The sequence below is a fragment of the Xyrauchen texanus genome, chromosome 33, assembly GCF_025860055.1.
Source record: "Xyrauchen texanus isolate HMW12.3.18 chromosome 33, RBS_HiC_50CHRs, whole genome shotgun sequence".
Taxonomy (NCBI): domain Eukaryota; kingdom Metazoa; phylum Chordata; class Actinopteri; order Cypriniformes; family Catostomidae; genus Xyrauchen; species Xyrauchen texanus.
This window is the reverse complement of record NC_068308.1, coordinates 19,369,279-19,392,209: the sequence shown is the minus strand read 5'-3', so window position 1 is coordinate 19,392,209 and position 22,931 is coordinate 19,369,279. Positions and strand designations below refer to the sequence as shown.

General features: G+C 36.4%; 1 protein-coding gene across 2 annotated transcripts; it reads right to left on the bottom strand.

The window, feature by feature from the left end:
- Nucleotides 1-13: 13 nt before the first annotated feature.
- Nucleotides 14-12,504, bottom strand: LOC127626950 (cdc42 effector protein 1-like). 2 transcript variants are annotated; one of them, XM_052103101.1, is made up of 5 exons: nt 11,996-12,504; nt 7,932-7,966; nt 7,214-7,696; nt 5,301-6,216; nt 14-2,703 (listed from the first exon to the last, which is right to left on the bottom strand). In XM_052103101.1, exons 4-5 carry the CDS (start codon nt 5,752-5,754, stop codon nt 2,087-2,089), a joined length of 1,071 nt encoding a protein of 356 aa, XP_051959061.1. In that variant the 5' UTR covers nt 5,755-6,216; nt 7,214-7,696; nt 7,932-7,966; nt 11,996-12,504; the 3' UTR covers nt 14-2,086. The 2 variants fall into 2 exon arrangements, with proteins under 2 accessions (XP_051959061.1, XP_051959060.1); XM_052103100.1 differs by lacking the exon at nt 7,932-7,966.
- Nucleotides 12,505-22,931: the final 10,427 nt, after the last annotated feature.

Below are 22,931 nucleotides of genomic sequence, written 5' to 3'. Positions count from 1 at the left end.
AACTGTCACTCTTTCTTTTTTCTTTTTTTGACAATTAAGCTCAATCTTATAACAGTTTGTACTGCATTTGTTGTGCATATTTTCATTTTAATGCTTTTAACTATGCAGTATTTTTGTACTTCCTGTAGTGTTGTATTCATCTGCTCTATAGATACATATTTTCTAAGGGCTGTCACACAAAAGTAAAGCTCAATGAGCATTCTCATTTCCTTTGGTCTGATATGTACTGACACAATTTACCTGAGCTATTTATGTATAAGCCTTTGTGAATGCTTATTCTGAAGCACCATAACAGGCAAATCATGGTCACACTTGTTAAAAAAAAAAAAGTAAAGCTGATGTGGTTTATGAATACTTTTAATGAAAACTTATGTAACATACATTGCTAATTTGTAAATGTCTTGTGCAAAGCTGCACATACAAACAGTATGTACATATTATATCATGTGATTAAGGGAATGGAGAAGACAAATACTTTGTCAAATAAAACTTAAATTTAAACAAAAAACTAATATTGAATCATATTTGAATAGTACATTGACAAAAGTTGATGGGGATCATTAAATATGTGGGAGTATTGTGTTGATAAGAAGATATTTGTCATGTAATAAAGTTAGAATATGAGAAATTAACACAGACTTTTTGTCATTCCTTTGTTTTGCTTTTGCTCATATGAGAACACATAACAGTCTTGTGCATCACAGTGACCTGTATGTAGGCTTTTGTCTTGTCTTTTAAAGATTGCATGTTTCTCAGGAAATAAGTGTCTAACAATTAAACTGCCACACAAATTAATCCTTAATGAGAACCTGTGCAATTAAAACTACACAAATATGAAATGCTTCCTTTCTGTGTAAAGTTAGTGTTTTGCATAGAATTCAGCTAGCAGGTATACTGTATGCCTGTTCATACTTCTACATGGTTTCACTGTACACTATATATATATTTATAACTAATTGTATAGAGATTTACTTGCAAGGACTGACAGACTTTGCTAAATTAATATACTGATAAAGATTTATATTAAACTAGCATAGTTACAATTTTAATCAAAATAAATCTCTATAGTTTATTAGAGTAACTTAGCAGGATTATTTTCTTGGATCAAGAAGGCGAGATCAAAGATAAAAGAAACGTGTATGCCTCCAAGGATAGTCCCCCCTCCCCCATGAAAATGATCTCATCATTTACTCACCCTCATGCCATCCTAGATGTTTATGACGTTCTTTCTTCTGCATAACAATGTTTTTTAGAACAATATAGGCCTCTGTAAGTCCATACAATGCAAGTGAATGGTGACCAGACCTTTCAATCTCCAAAAATCACAAAGGCAGCATAAAAGTAATCCATTAGACTCCAGAGGTTAAATCCATGTCTTCTGAAGACATATGATAGGTGTAGGTGAGAATCATGTCATTATTTAAGTACTTTTTGTAATATAAATACCACTTTCACATTTTGAAAGTTTAAGTAGAAAATGTATAGTAAAAAGGACTGTTTTTTCACCCACACCTATCATATCACTTCAGAAGACATGGATTTAACCACTGGATTATTATTGATTACATTTATGTTGCCTTTATTTGCTTTTTGGAGCTTGAAAGTGTTGGTCAACAATCACTTGCATTGTAAGGACATACAGAGCTGAAATATTTTTCTAAGAAACTTTGTGTTCTGGACAAGAAAGGAAAAACTGGGATCTGGGATGACATGAGGGTGAGTAAATGAGAAAATATTTATTTTTGGGTGAACGAACCCTTTAAGTACTCTTCATACTCTCCATATAATGTATCCCTGTGCAAACAAAAACTCACCCAGAATTTAGACATGGTAAAACATGCAGTTAACTCTCTTCCATATACCATGGTCCTAACCAACAACATGTAGCACTATCCAGTTGTCAAAATATCCTTGTAGATTCACTTACATTTCTGTTCTTTCTAATGTAATTCCATATATAATACTTTCTTCAAATCTGCATTAAAGTAGGGGTAAAAAAGACATTTTCAAAATCCATTTAATTTGTCACATTACTAGATTTAGAAACATGATTAAAATTGCTTTATGATGTGGGCATCTGATAGAGTCAGACTTTGATCTCCTCTTCCTCATCAGGATACGTGTATGGTCCTCCCCTGTGAGAATTGTTGGTGTTTGTATTCCTGAGTCCTTCACTCTCATAATGATGTGCCAGCACATCAGTAGCCCTCTTGAAACTCTCTGGCTCCATGCCATGATCTTCAACACCACGGGAGCACATCAGATCGGTCACCATTGATTTTTTTGGCAACTCCCCATTTACAAAGTCTAAGTGCTTCCAGTCTCCACCATACAACCTCGTCCTACCATCATTGTCTTCTCGCAGGAGGGAGTCCACCAAGGATGTGGTAGCATCAGAATCCACTTCAGAGTTCAGATCATCGGTCAATCCATGTGTCTCTTCACTGATAGGATCGCCATTTTCAGACATAGGGCTGTCAATCAAGGCAAAGACCTCAGACATAAGCGAGGGTCCCATATCGAGGGTGAAAGAGTTCATGGAATCAGAGGGACTGACCGAGTCTAAACAGGGAAAGGAAGGGACACCAGTGTATGTGAGTGAGCCTCGGTTGATTTCAGGAGGGCAGGCTGGGGGAGAGCTGCCCTGGGCTGGACGCTCAGTGCGGGACAGCCTTGGCAAGGTGACAAAGCCAGACTCCAAACCTACAAAATAAAGATATAAAGTAAAAAAGGCTTACTAAATACTGTATAGTAATATATATATATATATATATATATATATATATATATATATATATATATATATATATATATATATATATGTGTGTGTCTACTGCTGGAACATTTCCCATTTTTACCAAGTGATTAATATAGTCTTATCCTAACCTATCAATCCTATGCTATGCTGTCCTATCCTATTTGATCCTAACCTAACCTATCCTATCCAACATTAACCTAACCAATCCTATCCTATCCTGTCCTGTCCTATCCTGTCCTATCCTAGTGCTGGTTTGATGTTTGCCCTGGTCACCAGCAAAAAAATCTAGACTATCAGTATGATCTTTCTAAAGGTAGTTAAAAAACCTTTTGGGGAAACCAGCATCCCATGCTGTTGAACAGCATCCAAAACACATTATGTGTTGCTCCTAGTATTGCCAGTGACCAGCAGATGGCAGTCAGGACTAACACACAGAGTTTAGCATTTCTAGGCTGCAGCATAAGCAATGGTAGCAAATCATTTCAGCCATGTGGCTAGACCAGATGCCCTTAACTATGTGAGTTCTGAACTAATAGAGACTTGGCATAGTAAGGGCAGGGATTACTAATTATAGGGAAACTATACATTTTACAAATACAGGAAAATGCTTTATATATTTGAAAACAGAACTCTAAAATGGAATTTGTGTTCAGCATTAAAATACCTCATTCATAGCTCCCGGTCAGAACATTTTTAGTTATTTAGCTTGAATCATTCATTAACTGTGAGAAACACTCATTTTGCATAATAAATATCCATTTCACAAGTTCGCCTGCCCATAAGATCTTTGAGTGATAAAGGGTAAACTTATGTGGCTTGCTGTCTGCAAAGGAGGTACTCGAGGAAGAGGCTCGACTAGAGCTCTAAATTTACCCCGCTTACGGGACTACTTTATATATAGAGGAAGCTATGGGCAGCAACTCTTAGAAGATTAAGGAAGGAGATGGGGAGGTGGAGGGATGCTGGAAAGACTGTCGCTAGAGTGAGGTAAACAGCGGTTTATATATACTCTGCAGCCTGAAGATTGATTGGCAGGTTAGATGAGCAAGCTCCTCCCGAAAATTTGTTAAAGAACTCCATATAGTGATAATTCAATTTTTAGACTGTGGTAAGAGATGTCCTTAATAGCACTAAACAAACTTAATCAATGTCCACATTTGAATTTAGGAGCTACACTATATTTTTTAGGTTAGTGACTGTGTGGGGCTTGTGTTTTTGAACAGCAGCTAGTGAGGCATGTTTGAGATATTTGTATGGGTGAGGCATAGGAATTCAGACACAGATCACTGAAATATAATGTCTGGGTCTTGTATGGTAAAACAGTTTGGGATTACAACAGGTGTTTAAATGGTTTATCAAACACTTTCTGTTAGATCTGCCTATAGTCCATAAATCTTTTTAATTCAGACAAAACATGCGTCTACAAGACACAATATCTATCACTGCAATGGTGATTCATAATAGGTGAAGTTTTAAAGGTGTTTTCCAAACATGCTCCTGTCTGCTATTGGTCACTCATCAGATAGTCCTGCGAAAACCACACGCCATTTGTTGAGCCAGTGTTACTATACCTATATGTAAAGGAGCAATGTTTTAATAGTGCCACAGAACCACAGTGTTTACACTTTTGGTGAGAATCCACCCACAAATGGATTCCTTATAGTTGTTTCTTCACATTAACCTAGAATACGTGGAATTATTTAACAGTGATTACCTTTATGAGTAATCTTCACAAATGTCTTAAAGGGATAGTTCACGCAAAAATTAAAATTCTCTCATCATTAACTCACCCACGTGCCATCCAAGATGTGTATGACTTTCTTCTGCTGAATACAAATGAAGCTCTGTAGCTCTATACAACGCAAGTGATGGGTACCAAACGTTTGACGCTCCAAAAGCACATGAAGGCAGCATAAAAGTAATCCATTAGACTCCAGTTATTTAATCAATTTATTCTAAAGTGATATGATACGTGTGGATGAGAAACAGATCAATATTTAAGGTATTTTTTACAATCAATCTGCACTTTCACATTCTTCTTTTGTTCTTAGCTATTTGTATGCTTTGTGCATATCACCACCTACAGAGCAGGGAGGACAATTTATAGTAAAAATGGACTTAAATATTTATCTGTTTCTCACCCACACTTATATCCCTTCTGAAGAAATACATAGATTTAACCACTGGACTCATATAGTTTACTTTTATGCTGCTTTTATGTGCTTTTTGGAGAATCAAGATTCTAGTTTCACTTGCATTGTGAGGACCTACAGAGCTCAGCTTCTATATACCTTTATAAAAATAAAAAAAGTGTGTTTAGCAAAGAAAGTCAGTCACTCATCTGGGATGGCATGATGGTGAGAAAATTATGAGATAATTTTTGGGTAAACTATCCCTTTAAGAAAAGCTCAGTTGTCCTCAGTTGCACATTGTAAGAACACTACATTTATGTTGTGGGTTTTGATCTAATCAGCATTACTTAAGGGAATCTGACTTATGAAACTGTAAAATGTAGCTTTGATGTAAAGACTGATGAACTCACCATACAAGAATTTGGAGTTCTCCGGTGTCTTCGGTGAACTAGGGAAAAGCACTTTAACTGGACAACCGTTTGGCGAGTCCACATCCAGACGGGGGAGGGAGATGGCATTCTTAATGATTGGAGAAATGGGTGGAGGTGGGGGTGACAGGTCCTTGGAGCCACCACAGGATCTGTCTGGGGTCTTGCGGACATGGCGAAGTGTGCGAGAGAAGAATCCTTCATTCTTCTCTGAGGTAGAGGAAGTGTCTCCATCTGCATTATTTCCTGCTCCACCATGGTTGCTGAGGAATGAGGTGTCCCCAAATACGTCCCCTCCACGGCCCACGTGCATGGTGTGTCGAAAGTCGCCCAGCGGGGGGCTTATCATGTCCGGAGTGAGGTCACCTTTAAAGCGACGCTTTCCTGAGGAGTGGGACACCAGGCCCTTCAGGCCAGAGAGCTTGCCCAAGTTCATGGCTTCTCCAGGTAGAAATCGTAGTTACTACAGTTCACAACACAAAACCGGTCTAAAAATGGTGAAAACGGTGTACAGCAAATTATAGACGTATCACCCTTGCATCAGGACTCCACCAAATAAAATATTTGAAAGCTGCAGTTGAGTGGAAAGTTTCTTATTACAGTTTTTCAAAAGTAGACACTTTCAGCTGTGTCCTGTTTTTGCCACTGGTCTCTCCTCATATCCAGAAAGATTCAGTGAAGATAAATGTGAGCTGAAAATATGCATGACTCCAATTCCTGAAAACCTCTGCTGCATAAGCGGTCAGAGATTCTGGGCTTCACAGTTGTTCTGGGTTTCTGGTTTAGAAAAAAAATCAGCTCAGAAATAAATTCAGCTCTGGCTGCAGATATCTCTGTGGTTAAGAACTGAAACAGTGAACTCCTTCAGTAAGGTCCAGAAGGTCTCCTGCTACATGCTCTGTAAAATCAAATGTAACAAAATATATGTACATTTTGATTCAGTGTTTGTTTTATGAGAAGTTAGCATTGAAATACTAATTTAATGACCAACTTTTTGCTGTGGACATTTATACAGTATATTTAAAAGTATGTTTTTCAAAACTATGATAATCTAAAAATAAGTTCAGTGCCCTTTAAATTTTGTAAATTCAGACTGGATTGATTTCTCAGTCATTCACCTTGAAAAGTGGTAAAAAATATATATATATATATATATATTTTATCTCAGTCATCAATTAAAGGGCATCCTGTTTCAAAAAGCACATCTTTTTAACAAAACAACTTTCCAGGGTCACTTTTGGAGGAAAAGGAATATTGAGGCTACATATCACAGTTACATTAAGTTTTTAAAAAGTAGCTAGTTTGCTATTAAAATATGCAAATTAAATTAATAGATAAAAACATTTGGTAAATGATTTGTTTAATAGACAATCATAAAATCAACATGCACTACTCTGGGTTACTGTTTCCTTAGTTGTAATTCCAAATTTGGCTGGTAATATAAATCATTTCACATATATTTAGCAAAAGTAGCAATTACAAGCCATTCTTTCTTTTATGAGATTTCCACTGTAACATGCCACCCACATTTAGTTTGACTTTATTAGTAGTTTATTCCATATTTTGTGGGATTGCATCAGCTGTCAGCAGTCTTTTAATTTGTGTTCAAAGCCCTGAGAATCCTTTTAAAGGATTGAATTCTTATGTCTCATTCCATCAATTTATGACACAGTCTTTATTGGCTGTGTTGTGAGTTTGACCCCTAAATTACCACTAAAGGCCACTCACCATGTGTGGTAAGCACAAACCATTTAGACAAACCCTTAACCTAATTATTGTCAGACTATAAATCACATCAAACTTTGGATCTGGTAAATTTGGTTCTGGGAAAAACTCTACAATCATCATCCTTCACTATTCTCAGTCACTATGAAAAACATACTGTGGCAACATACCTGAATCAGCCCCTTAGTCTAATTAGTATGACTGTATGCTTTTTTAATCCCAGTTCATTCAGTGACCTCAGCCTTGCACCCTGCTGCTGGTTGAGTCTGGCTCAATCCCAAACCCTCCGGGCAGGCTCGCTGCTTTATCCCTGCACATGCATATGCTGAGTGGAGCCACTCGGTCCTCATACTCTTCCACTCCTACTGGCCTCTGCTCCTGATCCTGATCCTTTGTTTAAAGAGATACGTAAGTCCAGTGGCCCACTCTCCAGGAACCCCCCCGGGGAGATAAAGGAGTCTTTAAAAAGCAATAAATTAGATATAATAATCTAAGGCAATAGTATGTCTTGAGTGAGGCTCTTTAAGGATTGGTCATGTCCAGGATTAGCCCCTAATCCCTCTTGCCTTCCTTCTCCCCAAACCCCCCTCTGATGGCTTGAGTCCACTCAGCTATCCTGGTTTGGAGTATTTCTTGTAAAATCAACAAACCTCCTGTATGAGAGAGAGAGAGAGATAGGTGGATGTGTAGTACAGATAATGATCAACAACAATTACATTATTTATGCACATATTAGACCAACATGGTAGATTTTTTAATTGTATACATGTCCAATTCTGAAGTCTAAACTTTTTCATATATTTTCTGTGAAAAAGAAATGGTCCCCCAACCAAGTGACATGAAATGGGCTAAACACAGAGTTCTTAAACAGGGGATTCACGACGGTACCTCAGGGGTTTCGTGAATAACTGTTGGACCTCAATCTAACAAAAAAAAGAAAAAAAAGAAAATATGTTAAACAATATAGAAAATTAAAGGCATAGTTCACACATAAATCTAAATTCTCTCATCATTTACTCACCTAAAATTTTAAAGCTCCAAAAAGCACATAAGGGCAGCATAAAAGTAATCTTTTAAACTCCAGTGGTTTAATCCAGGTCTTGTAAAGTGATTCAATCTGTTTTGGGTGAGAACAAACCAAAATGTAACTCATTTTTCTCTGTACATCTTGCCATTGCAGTCTCTAGGCACAATCATGATTTCAAGCTCAATTACACTTCCTAGTGCTTGACGCATGCACAGAGTGCTAGATGGTACTAGAAAGTATAATCAAGCTTGAAATCATGATTGCCAAGGAGACTTATAGAGAAAAAGAACATATATTTTGGTCTGTTCTCACTCAGAACCGGTTGGATCGCTTCCGAAGACATTTTAACCAGATTAAACCACCAGAGTTTTATGGATTACTTTTATTCTACTTTTTGGTGTTTCAAAGTTTTGGTTACCATTCACTTGCATTGTATGGACCTACAGAGCTGAAATATTCTTCTAAAAATCTTAATTTGTGTTCAGCAGAAGAAAGAAAGTCATACAGATCTGGGATGGCATGAGGGTGAGTAAATAATGAGAGAATTTTAATTTTTGGGTAAACTATCCCTTTAAGTTAACTTTAACCAAAGCTAAAGTTAAGAAGCTAAAGTTCAGAAAATGTTTTAATTGTTTAACTGTCCGTAAAATGTACTGTAATGTACAAGTATATGAGTGTGCACATCAGTAATGATTATTTCCATGTCTTTGCACTGTAAGCCTGTATAAAGTATGTAAATTCATCAAGATAATACTATATGTTTGTAAAGGCCAGATTAAAAATGCAACACATTTAATTTTATACATTATTTTACATTGAGTTCCTGCTCTATTTCTCTATCCACCATTTTTATTGGCCTTAGAAAGGTTGAAGTTCCCTGTGCTAAAAAAAAAAAACAGTTCTACCTGATACACTGACATTCAGCAGGGCTGCTGTCTGCCTCTTGACATGACAAATAGCATAGACAAAAACACACTGTCTAGAATTTGTGCAGCCATTTCTATTTAATACAAACAATGCAATTATGTCTGGAAAATGGCTGTGCATTGTTTGAATGAACGAAATGTGCATGTCAACCTTGTAAACCACAGTCTAATAGAAGCCGTGTGTGTGAATGCATTCCTGGGGGAAATATCTCCTGACCCTGTCTATTACAGAAAACCAGTACAGCACAGTACCCACTACCCACACCCCAGACTGGAAACACGTTTAAAATATTCCTCCTCTTTTCTTTGTAGTACTGCCAGGCAGTTTCCTGCAGGTGGACATAATGCAGCATAAAACTGAAAAAACTGATCTGTCTGATCCCTTTAATAGCACTTGCTTCTTGCAACCCTCAACTGCAGATTCATATAAAGTCACTGAAATTTAAGTGATATGAACATTAATGACATCACAATGAATAAATAACTATTGGATAAAAAAAATAATTTCAATAAGTGCTGTTTCTATATCTATTTCCCCTTTGCCCCTAATAATATTTTGATCAGTTAGGACGCACTACTTTGTAACCTCGTTAACCAGGTGGACAAACGTTCAAGATAAGGCCTAATATTTCCCTTCACCCAATAACCCCACTCCTTTATGGGCTTTGTGGTCTAAATGAAAAGAGGGCAGCCTATACTAAATTACGATTACAAACATAACATATTAATGATTTCGCAGTCTCAATATAAAAATAAATTTCACTGACCACTTGGTAGAGTGGATACATTATGGATACCACCAATGAAAACACAATCACAATGGTCAAAGAGCCCATCTCTGCTGTAATATCTTTCTTACTTACTGCTACAACTAGTCTGAGATTGGTATCCATAAGAGAACTATTAACCAATCTTTATGTGAAAAGGGCAGAGGTGTACTGAAGAATAAAAAAAAATATGAAATGGTCCTTTAATGAACCGTAATGCAGAGTACACTTAAATTTCCAGGTAATACTTTACTATCAGGGGCGGACTGGCCATCGGGAGAACCGAGACTGAAACGGAAGCTGAAATGGGCCGCCGCGTTATGCAGAACGGGCCACAAAACGGCGCCGCAATATGCTGAAGGGGGCAGCGCTATGCAGAAAAGGACATCTCCAACAACCCCCTCAACAACTTTTGGGCCAGTTTCTTGCCATGTAAAATCCCGGGACGATTTCTCTTCCCATTCCACCCCTGCTTTACAATAAGGTTCCATTATTAGTTTTTATCCATTATTGGTTCCATTAATAAGGTTTTTTTTTTTTTTTTTACAGCATTTAAAGCAATAGTTAACCCAAAAATGTAAGTTCTGTCATCATTTACTCACCCTCATGACATCACAGATGTGCATGACTTTCTTTCTTCTGCAGAACACAAATAAAGATTTTTAGCAGAATATTTCAGCTCTGTAGGAACTGTGTCTAGAAGGTAACCTCTTGGCAGCCTAAGTCTCACAAGAGTCTCATCCGCTGTTACTAAGTTTAGGTTTAGGGTTACATTTAGAGGTAGGGTTAAAGTTAGGGGTAGGGGTATGGGTAGGGTTTCTGTAGGACTCTAAATAACACAAAAGACAAAGTGTGTGAACATTCAATGCGGCTCTAGTGAGACTTTAATGTATCTGGAGGGTTACCTTCTAGACACGAACCTCTGTACCTCCATACAATGCAAGTTAATGGTGACCAGAACTTTGAAGGTCCAAAAAGCACATAAAGGCAGTATAAAAGTAATCCAAACGACGCCGGTTGTTAAATATATGTCTTCTGAAGCGATGCAATTGCTTTGGATGAGAAACAGATCAATATTTCAATTCATTTCTATCAAAGATTTATAGAAAAGATTATTTAAATATCTATCTGTTTCAACCACACCTATCACATCATATAAGACATGGCTTTAACCACTGGAGTCTCATTGATAACTCATATGCTTTATGTGCTTTTTGGAGCTGGTCACCATTCACTTACAGTGTATGGACCTACAGAGCTGAAATATTCATCTAAAAATCTTCATTTGTTTTCAGAAGAAGAAAGTACAAATATCTCTAATGGCATGAGAGAATTTTCATTTTAGGGTGAACTATCCCTTCTATATTCAATGTTAGTTAATACAAATACAATTGTTCATTTTTAGTTCCTGTTAGTTCATAGTGCATTAACTAATGTTAACATATACAACTTTTGATTTAAAAAATGTGCATATGTTGAAATTAACCAAGATTGTACTGTAAAAGTATTCTTCGTTGTTAGTTCACATTACCTAATGATGTTAACTAATGTTAACAAATGGAATCTTATTGTAAAGTGTTACCCATTCCCAATTAATATATCGGTGTAATCGAACACATAAAAGTAACTCAAGAGATGTGCTGAAGGAATCACTTAGTTACAAGTGTAACTAATGTTACAAGTTTTCACAATACAGTACATTGATCTAGTCAGATTTCATTTTTAATCACTAGATTTCATTGTGTCATATAAATGCCCTCCTGTCTCTCAGGTTTATTCACACTCCACTGTGGAGTCACAAGTAGAGTAACTACAACCTCCAAAGGGAGGAATGGACTTTGCTCATTTGTTGTCAAACCATAATGTTTAATAATGTTCATTGTGCAATATCCAATTAACCTAATTTATCCAAAAAGAGTGTAATGAGTTTAAATACTCATCTGACTGCTGCTCACAACTGGCATGAAGTGTGTGAGTTTGCAGCGCGCATACTAAATTTACAGCAGCATAGATTAGATTTCATGTAAATGATCCCGCTCCGTCAAGCACGCTATAACACACAAGTTTAGTCTCTCCAGATGCCATTGCCTGCACTGATTAAATGAACACTAGTTATACTGTTAAACCAAAATACCCACTAAACACAACATAAACTTAACATACGTCAAATAATATGACAAAACGATTATCGTAAATGGGACATTTAGAACTCAGCAAATACACACAACTCACCTTGTTTGGCTGATTAATTCAAGTTTATCATGAAGAAAGCGATGAATTGGATTTATCTCCTCTTACGGTAAGATCCAGCACTCGCTGTCAGCGACGACCATGTAACTTTTTCTCTTTTGTATACTCCTCTCCTCGTTGAGAAGTCGCGGTCCGCGTGAAGCTCTGCTACTGACTGACGCACTCCAGTCTCGCTCTGCTGGAAGCGTGTTTGGTCAAGAGAGACTCGGGAGGCGGGCATTTAGAAGACTACATGGAAAAACCTAATATGGGGAAAGCCACGACTGTACTCCCTTTCAGGTAGTCGAACTATTAAAGAAACAATTTTATTATTAGACATTTTAAACTTGTTTATTGAGGTTCGGAAAAAAAATATTAATAAATTAAATTGAGAGGATGAAATGTTAAATATCAGAGGTTAAGGCGTTTAAAAACCACGGTCTAAAAACAAAATGTTTTTCATTTTGGTTCTTTCTGAGCAGAAACTGTATTTTCCTGTTCCGGTTCCAACATTCCAGTTCTAGCGTTCCGCTGACTCCTTTCCAACTGGTAACCAGTTAGAACCAAATTAAAGAACGTTCTTTTTTTTAGACAGTACTCTGTGCTAAGGGTGGGTGATATACCAGTTGCAATGTTGCCAGCAGAGGTGTAGTGGTAAAAAAAGAGGTGGGTAAACTATAAATTCTGGTGGACCACGATGTGGTCACCCGGTAAGGTGGGCCACTGCCTACCGGTGTATGTGTATCCTGATGACATCGCTATAGGCTATCATTTGATGGTACTACCAAGGGTATCAATGGTTGTTCCCTCATCATAGGTCACACAATCACTATTCAATTCTTACATTAATCTAAGTTCTTGTTAAAGAGACCCAAGAAGGAATAATATGGTTGAAATCTATAAAGTTTACTAAATGACAAAACAGAGAGAACAAAAATATTTAAGAGAGATAGAGAGGGAGGCTTATATCCAGGGCTTCCAATGCAATGCACTTGTACATAATGATTAGGGATTTGGGATTATTTTCATAGTCGATTAATCTGTTGAATATTTTCTCGATTAATCAATTAGTTGTTTGGTCTATAATATGTCAGAACAATGTGGATCAGTGTTTCCCAAAAGCCCAGGAGGATTACGTCCTCAAATGTCTCGTTTTGTCCACAACTCAAAGATATTCAGTTTATTGTCACAGAGGAGAGAAGACACTAGAACATATTCACATTTAACAAGCTGGAATCAAAGAATTTTTGCCCGCCACACATTGATTTTCGATTTATTTTTTATTTTTTACTAAGCCTATTTAAAATCGTATTTGATTGCAGAGAGCCGTAGCGCATTCGCGCAGCATAGGCTACCTCTCTCTCTCTCTCTCTCTCTCTCACCCTCTCTCACCCGTACCTCTCGCGCTCTCTCTCCGTCATGGAACACCGCTGCATAAATCTGTCCAACACAGCACTGTCAGTTATTACTTATTAGCCAGCATGCAAGGAGCCTAGCTAATAAGGAGAGCTAAGTTATTGTTAGAATATAGCTGGATTTTTGAGGTCAGCACGCTGTATATAGCTGGTAGTAGTCAATATCGATGCACGCGCATGGGAAACACTGGCAGCAGCGCATTATGAAAGACTTCGTCTTAGGTTTAACAACCTATGAAACTAATAATGAACAATATGAAACTAAAACGACATAAGCTTAATTTAAAATGGCTTAGGAACTATCTATTTAGAGGTGGATAAACGCAATTTAGAGGTGGATAAACCCACTTTGGAGGTGGGTAAACGCTATTTCCGAATTTTGGGAGGTGCGTAAACGGCGTTTACGTGCGTTTAGCCTCAACTTACATCCCTGGTTGCCAGGTCTCACAAGAATTATCCACCTTATTTTGCAACGTGGAAGTACGCGCAGCTGCATTTCTAGCAAATGTGTGAAAGTTCCGCTGTTATTGACCGCAATGTAAATAAATAGTGTAAATAAGCCCAGATCACTAACTCTGGTATGGTATCTCAGAATGTTCTGATATCACACAACCACAGCAGAATTCTGATCATTTCTAACTTAAGCATTTATAGTAAAAGAGTTAGTAAATCATTCACTTGTTGGTGTATGTTGTTGTGTTGAAGAGACGGTAATAATACTTCTTACTTTACAGAGATCATGACGATGCAGTGTTTCTTGTCTCCATGTAAACCTCCATTTATATGTACCTGCATAACCTCCAATGATGCCTTCATTTATTTATTTCCAAAGGCGATGTTTCATAAGCCATGCAGAATGTTGATATGTGTGTCTGTTTACTATACACTGCTAAGAAAGAGAGAATGCTCTCTCACAAGAACATAAAGTCAAATGTGCTTAGTGATTTGCCAAGATGAAATAAGTTGCAGTTTTGGTGCAAAGAAAGTTGAAGCAGCATTTACCCTATAATAATAAAATGCCGACATTTATTGCTTCCTGTTTGGAGCATGACATCCACTAGCTTCTGCTTTCATTGTATGGAAAACATCTGCTTGGATACTCAGCTAAATAACTTGCATGTAAGTAACTTTTGTGTAACATGAAACAAGCACAATATTAAGGGTTTCACATGAGCATAAATTGTTATTAATGACAACATTTTTAGTTGTGGGTAAATTGTCCTTTGAGTTAGTAATCCAGATGTCATGAAAGCTTTGTCATTTGGAGTGAGTGCTGTTGCTTAATGGATAGAGCAGGGTCTTGGAAACATCAAGAGCATGGATTCAAATCCCACATCAGGAATCATCCAAACTACAAGTTATGGTCACTTATAAAAATTGTTGATTGCTGTATATTAAATAGCAGCACAGCAGGCTGAGATGTGGCCTAGTGGGTAGTTCAATTGCTTTGCCATGATTCATTAAGGTAGGTATGCTGGTAACACAAGCTGATTTCTGGCCTGTGTCAAAGGAGTTTGATTGTTTTTTAAATATTTCAAATTAAAATGCATAAACCATACACAATTTAAACCAAAATCCAAGTCATGTAAGATGTGTGTTAAGTGTGTGTGAATGCATTACAGGTGGCCTGACCTGTAGGTCACATTACCAAGAAGTTATATGAATTTTAAAATGTCAAAAAGTAATAAAAACAAACAAAGAAAATCATATTTCCATAATCAAATGCATGTAAGATGTTTTATAAATGTTTGTAAATACGTTTCCTGTTATTTCTGTATAATTCTAGAATGCAAAGGGCTACCAAACTTTGATGGTCCAAAAGGCACATTTAATGATATTTAATTTATGACTTAATGTCTTAATTAATTAACATCTTCTGATGCAAATCAACAGGTTTGTGGTTGAAACAAATTGATAATTAAAACTTTATTAACTTTATAAAAAAAATTGGCTTCCTACCAGCACTTGACTCATCATGTAGCTGTCACGAGATGTAAGCGTGTTGGCGAGTTCACGCGAGAAGTTGGAAGCGCCACTTTTGACAGAAGAATGAATGTCACACGAGAGTTATGTCAATTCATCCAGCATCCGAGCACTGGCCAGAAGCTGCGATTTAAGGTTAAAAACGTTTTAATTATCGACTTGTTCTGCATATCGATTCACTTTAGAATACATTAATTGATCAACTGGAGTCATGTGGATTAATTTTATGCAACCTAAATGTGCCTTTTGGACCATCAAATCTTGAAACCTGTTTACTTGCATTATAAGGACAAACAGAAATCTATCTTCTTCTTAAAATCTTTTTTTGTGTTGTGCTGAAGAAAGAAAGTCATATACATCTGGGATGATATGAAGGTTGAGTAAATGATGAGAGAATTTTCATTTTTGGGTAAACTATCCCTTGAAGACTTTTTTTTATGAAATTACCCATTGTTGAATTAATGTCTTTTTCTTTTACATTTAGGGAGGAACTCCTCAACAGATCAACATCGCAGCACATCAGTAAATGGTAAAGGCTTTCTCTTGCCTAACATTTTTTTCCACCTTTGCATGCTTATTTTACAGTAGGGCTGGGCAATAGGACGATGTTATCAGATATCGATGATATCGTACAAATTTCCAGATGATTGCAACACTCATTGACAGACAATGATCGACAATATTGGGAAATGGCAAAACCATGGCTCGATGAAGTCGCAAAATATAATAAACAGTTGCCCAGGTTGTGAAACTAGCACCTGCCAAATGCGACGAGGCTGAATCCATGCATTTCATGCATGGGTCATTTTGCTCATCTACCCGCAACAGCGGGCAACCTGTAAGACGTCTAAGTAACGCATGATAAGAAATGCTGTTAGTCACAAAGACACACGCTTGAAGAAACACACTTTATTGTTTTTTTTAATAACAGAAAAAAAAAAGATGTCAATGCTCATGTCTGATTCTCTGTTTGTCATGAATTGGAAAATCAAACTTACCATGATATCCTGACATATAAGAATTCATAGCATTGTAAAAACATACTGTAAATTTCAGAACCGAAAACTTCTTCATTAGTCCAAAAAAAAGGCTTTAACAGTGATTAGGTATGCAGAACTAACAATGAAATACATATTTTTACAGTATATACTGATCATTGTTGGAATATTTTTTTTTTAAATACAATTGTTTATTGAGATTTGTTTTACATTTTTTGTAAACAATGAATCCCTGGAATATTTAAATCACTCAGCTTGAAAGGTATAAACCTTAAAAGGATTTAATTTTATCAGTACAGGAGTATCCTCATCTTTAAATCAAGCTTGCGATGTGTTCAGGTTGTGGAACTACAAAGTCTTGCTTTTTAAAAAAGCATCCCTGTTTGAGGGGTTTTTCTTCTTCTTTTTGCATAAACTGTAAAAGGCCTTTGATCAAAGTCTAGTTTTGATGTCACTACTGGGTCACAATAATTCATAACCCAGAGCAGTGTTGTTGATGTAAGAAAATCAGTAGATCAATGAAAGGCCTGCAGTTTGTATCCACGAGTTATGCATGAGCACCAGTGGGAAATTGATTGTGATTCGGAACAGAGAATAGCCCAGAATAATTGAGTGATCCATTCAAAACCACTGCTGGAGCTGAAATATTATAAGTTTATGAGGGTAGAAAAAGTCATGTAAATAGGGGGTAGTAATAGTATAATTATAATCATGCTAAATTCTTATAATCCAAGACTAGTTTCTAAACAGATCCTTTTCTGACACATATAATTTCATCTGACACAACTTTCATTGTCCCATCAAGCTTCTCTATCTTGATCTTCCCAAGTAAACAATCCCTAAGCTCAAGCATGCCAGCTATTTGCTAACATGTAGCTTTTGGATGCTGTTCAGATGTTGGTCCCAAAAGGGAGGCAAGGATATAATTTTTGTTTTTCTCTCCCTTTTTGCCTTCAAAACAGTCTATATTTTTCTTTTGTCCACCCGAGTCGCCCCCCTTTCATCTGATTAGCACTCTCAATCATAATTTGCTCCTCCCTCAGAGCCTGATTTGTTGTTTGCTTCTATAATGAAGTGATAAAAGGAATAAATAGATGTGTTTACTACTACTACCATGTGTTTTTCAAGTTCTTTCAGTTTCCCATGATTGCATAGAAACCGCTGGTGTTCAGGCCCGTTAACTGTGATTTCTGTCTTGAACGGTGCCAAAAAGGGAACTGATCCAGCAGAGAATTCTTAGCTTATCATGGCTATGTTTATTGAGTTCAGATTTGATGTCCTGGGGCTGGCTTTCCTCTACGCGTGCTACCTCTTAATGAACTCTGAGCTAACAAATAGTGAGTGTTGAAGTTTGTAATATCATGTTTCGCTTCAAAAGCTTTTAATAGACCACAAAGGCATTTTAACATGCATCAAGTTATTTTCACCCATGATTTGATGATGACAAATGTTTTTGAGAAAACAATGTGATTCTTTCTTTCCCACACTTGATGCTTGTTCTAGATTGAGAGGTGATTATTAAGAAATGTAAGATAAGCTTGTAATTGAGCATAGTATAGATATTGTTGCAAGTAGTGTTATCAGAGTTTCCACCCATGCTGTTTTCTCCTTTTGGATTTTTGTTTATTTCCTCTTTGACATTGGACATGTTTTGTCCTCTGAAAGCTTGCTTCACTCTCATCCTGTTCTTGTCAAGGCCTATAAGTGTGTTAAAAGTGTATTCTTGCATGAAAGTAGTTTAAATCCGCTCCCCTTACTATCAATCTTGTCTCTGTTTAGACTAGGCCATCATCTCTTTGTTGAGATACTGATCATCCTGTAGTTTCCATGATGAGAGCATAATGAGAGACTAATGACCCCAACCCAAAGAGAAACAGCAAGGCAAGTCTTTAAGTGGACACACTAGGTTTGTGTTCTCACGTGGGTCAGTCTTTATGCCCATCCAGTGTTTTGACCATGTGACTGGGTCTGTGTTTTTTTTTTTTTTGCTGACAGCAAAATACTGTTATTAGGCCATGAGATGTCAATAATGTTATCTAATGTGTAGTTGTCTTATTCCATCATTGTGACAAGGTTTTTGGATAAATTCTACATGCAAACAGAGATGGTCAGTTTGCAGCTCTTCACACTAGAATGCATAAACGAATGTACACCCTAAAATGCAAATGTGGGTAAAAAAAGACCAGGTGAAATCTATATGCTTAGTCTTCATTTAACTTCTTTTTTCATGAAAAAGTAACTGTAATTATAATTGCATTAATCATTTAAATTTTTTAATGGTCGATATATATTTTATTCAATTCTGAAGAGTTTCAGACACATTGAAAATGGATTAGTAGTTTTGGGCGACAGTATTAAAATGGTTAATTATGTAGGATACATATTGTTATAATACCCTATATTGTTATATTACTCTACGTATTTATATTTGCTATTCAGAGTGGTGTGGCATACTGAAAAAAGAAACAGCGCAGGTTCAAACACACTATGGAGTGGTCGAGGAGCTCTTACCATTGTGTACTTACTGTAAACTAGGTATCAATCCTCAGGTTGCTCCATGGGGACTGTCCCAATGGGTATGATATCATGAACTTTGTATAAAAGCATCAGCTGAATGAACAACTTGCTGCACTTGCATGTTTCACATAAATATGAATATGCCATTTAACATTTAATTACACAACATATGGAAAATGAAAATAATCAATGTATTAGAAGTATACCAGTGTTAAGTGCATTGAATATCACAGTAAATACATAGGGTTCATATGCAACCCACATATGCATTCTAGGGGTAATGATGCAAGTAATTAAAAAATATTTATCTAAATTAAAAAAAAGTCAGTTCACATGATCAAACACACCTTAAAAATGATCTTATCATTTACTCACCCTCATGAGTAAATGAGCTTATGCAGAACACAAGCAAAGATTTTTAGAAGAATATCTGAGCTCTTTAGGTCCATACCAGGACCGGCCCTGGCCAAGTTGTTGCCCTAGGCAAGATTTCACCTGGTGCCCCTGGAATCACAGACAATTCCACCACTGATCATTGTGTTCATACACTCACACAGAAACAAACTGCGCAGCTTTGCACACACACACACACACATGTTGTGTTTCCATGTTTTATGGGGACTTTCCATAGACATAATGGTTTTTATACTGTACAAACTTTATATTCTATCCCCTAAACCTAACCCTACCCCTAAACCTAACCCTCACAGAAAACTTTCTGCATTTTTACATTTTCAAAAAACATAATTTAGTATGATTTATAAGCTGTTTTCCTCATGGGGACCGACAAAATGTCCCCACAAGGTCAAAAATTTCGGGTTTTACTATCCTTATGGGGACATTTGGTCCCCACAAAGTGACACACACACACACACACACACACACACACACACACACACACACACACACACACACACACACACACACATGTTGTGTTTCCATGTTTTATGGGGACTTCCCAGGTGAAAAAGACGTACAATTAAGTGTATTAAAAATGTACTTAAATATGTTTTAAGTACAATACAAATATAATGTAATGCATTTTTAATACACTTAATTGTACGTCTTTTTCACCTGGGTTTCCATAGACATAATGGTTTTTATACTGTACAAACTTTATATTCTATCCCCTAAACCTAACCCTACCCCTAAACCTAACCCTCACAGAAAACTTTCTGCATTTTTACATTTTCAAAAAACATAATTTAGTATGATTTATAAGCTGTTTTCCTCATGGGGACCGACAAAATGTCCCCACAAGGTCAAAAATTTCGGGTTTTACTATCCTTATGGGGACATTTGGTCCCCACAAAGTGATAAATACACGCTCACACACACACACACACACACACACACACACACACACACACACACACACACACACACACACAGGGCTAACAACATTCACAAACATTCAACGATAGACAAGGATTGAACCAAAAACCGGGGTATAAATACATGAACAAGGGATGAACAAACAGAACACAAACTAGATGACAAGGTGATTAACAGAAAATTAACAAGTGCGGTGAAAACAATGACAGAGAACACGAACGCTAACAAGAAGACTATGGAGTTAAACAAGGGACAAAAGTGAAAACTAAGGAGTGCAAAAGTGACAAAAATGGCAAACAAAAGGGCAACAGTGAAACAAGACAAGGTATACATAACAGTAAGGTACGAAAAGCATATAAATGTCACGTAAAAGTAATCCATATGACTCCAGTGGTTAAATCCATAGTTTAGTTCGGAATGGCAGACTGCCCATACCACTGTAAAAAAAATTGCCAGGGTGTTACAAGATTTAACAGTAATTACTTTAGAATTACAGTTTTCAATATTTTAATGTAAAATGAATGCAGGCTAGGCCATTTTCTGTCATAACACAACAAAAAAAAAAAAAAAAACATTTGAATATCGCACTGCATTATGGGAAAATTGTGTTTTGTTTGAAGACACCATTATGGTGCATAGTGTTACCTTTGGATGGGACCTTATCTAATTAATTTCTAATTAAATTTCTCCCAGTTGGTGCAATTGTGTTTAAGAGCACAAGTTATTGTGCTGTAATGCATGGAGAAAATAATACATTTTGAGGTTGACTTTATGTTCTTGATGTATAAACTCCACCAGATGCCTTTGAAAATAAAAAAATAGTATTATTTAAAATTAACAATGAGGAAGGGATGTTTGCAAAGTTTGGCTATAATATGGTTGGTTTTATTGCTGATTAACTTTCTGTCATGAGTTGTCAATCAGGCACACAAGATATCAACACTCAGCACACAAAACCTAATTTTGGTGACAATTAGCAAACACTGTATATAAAAACAATACAGATCATCATTGAGATACTACAACACAGCACTGCTACATTACAGTAATTTATTGTTCCTTTTCATTGTGAAGTTACAGTATACATTTGTCTTTTATTTGTAATAAATTATAGAAATAGTACTATAAAATATACTGTGAAAGTCACGCAACTAGTGCCAGGAATTTACTGTAAACTCGCACAATTATTTTTTTACTGTGTACTATACTGTTTTAATCAATGCAATAATAATCCAATTATAGTCTCTTAAGTATCTGCTTATTTAAATTAAACATATTTGAATTTTTAATTGATGTGCTCCCTTTTGAACATTCAGTGGGATTTTAGAACAGCTATTTTTGATTTATTAGTAAAATAAGGTCTGTGGTTATCATTACTTTCACAGAGACTTATACATTTAGTTCTACAACAGAAATTACATGCAATCATATATACCTCAAATGTATATATTTTTTAAGTACCTTACAGATTGCTTAATAAGTACTTTCACTGCCAAAAGCATGTGAGATTACAAGCTTGATGAATCAAACTACTATTACAAAATGCACATTTTGAGGCATGCATTTGAATAAAACAGCTGTGCATTTGAAAGAAAAGATGGATATATTTATACCAAAAGCAGATGTTTCAGGTTTTATGAAACAGGTGGATAATACAGTGAGAGGGATAAGAATCAAGAGCACTTTTTAGTAGTGAGGGTAGAGGAAGTGAGATGGGGGCTGGGGAAATGGGCTGGTAAACAGAATTAATATTTCCTGGTGTAAAACGATGTCTCCCACGGAAATTACTTTCACACAGGTTACAAAGCTTGCCAAGGTCTAAACTTTGTCAGCATTTCACTCAATTTAACCCACACAGCAAAGAATGTATCAATGCATTTTTTATTTAAATACCACTTCGGTCCAAGTTTCAGCTGAATTAATATTAAATCAGTGCCATAAAGCCATGTGGTTGTAGGTAAGGGCATTGTGATGACTCACATATTAACACCCTAAAATTGTAGAAGTAGACATGCACTCAAAAGAAATTTAAAAACTTGATTAAATCATGGACAGTGGTTCCACATGTTCAAAATAAGTTTTCTTAACTTAAAACTACTGTTATCTCAAAACAAATACTTTGTGTATAAATAACCAAGTTGAACTGGGTAAACCCAACAAAATGAGACAACATGAATTAACTAGTGAAAATGAATGTTAGCATACTAAATGCATGTTGGTTGGAAGCACTACAGAGTGTATTTTAGTAACTATGCCATGACTAGCACAGTATTTTCTCAACAAAGCAAGCAATACATTTCATGTATAACATCTACCTGTCCTCATCGTAAGCTCAAGCTCTAACCCTAACCCTTCACCATAATCGTAACCTTCAAAACTCCAACATAACAGAAACTTTTCTAAATTTCAACATAATAAAACATTAAACACTAACAAGTATCCACCTTTATATTCCTCTAGTACAAAAACAAATATAATAACACTTAATTTTAACATTTACTCTCCCTATAGAGACACATGTAAATCATGCTGGGACATGGAAATGCCCTTCCCAGATACATTAACACCACGAATTTGTTCATGTAGACCAACTCAAATTAACTAAAAAAACGGGGACTGGTGCCATCCAAACTGGCGCCCCGCCTTCACGGGCTGCACTATGTGCCGGCCCCCTCTCCTTCCCCTCTCCAT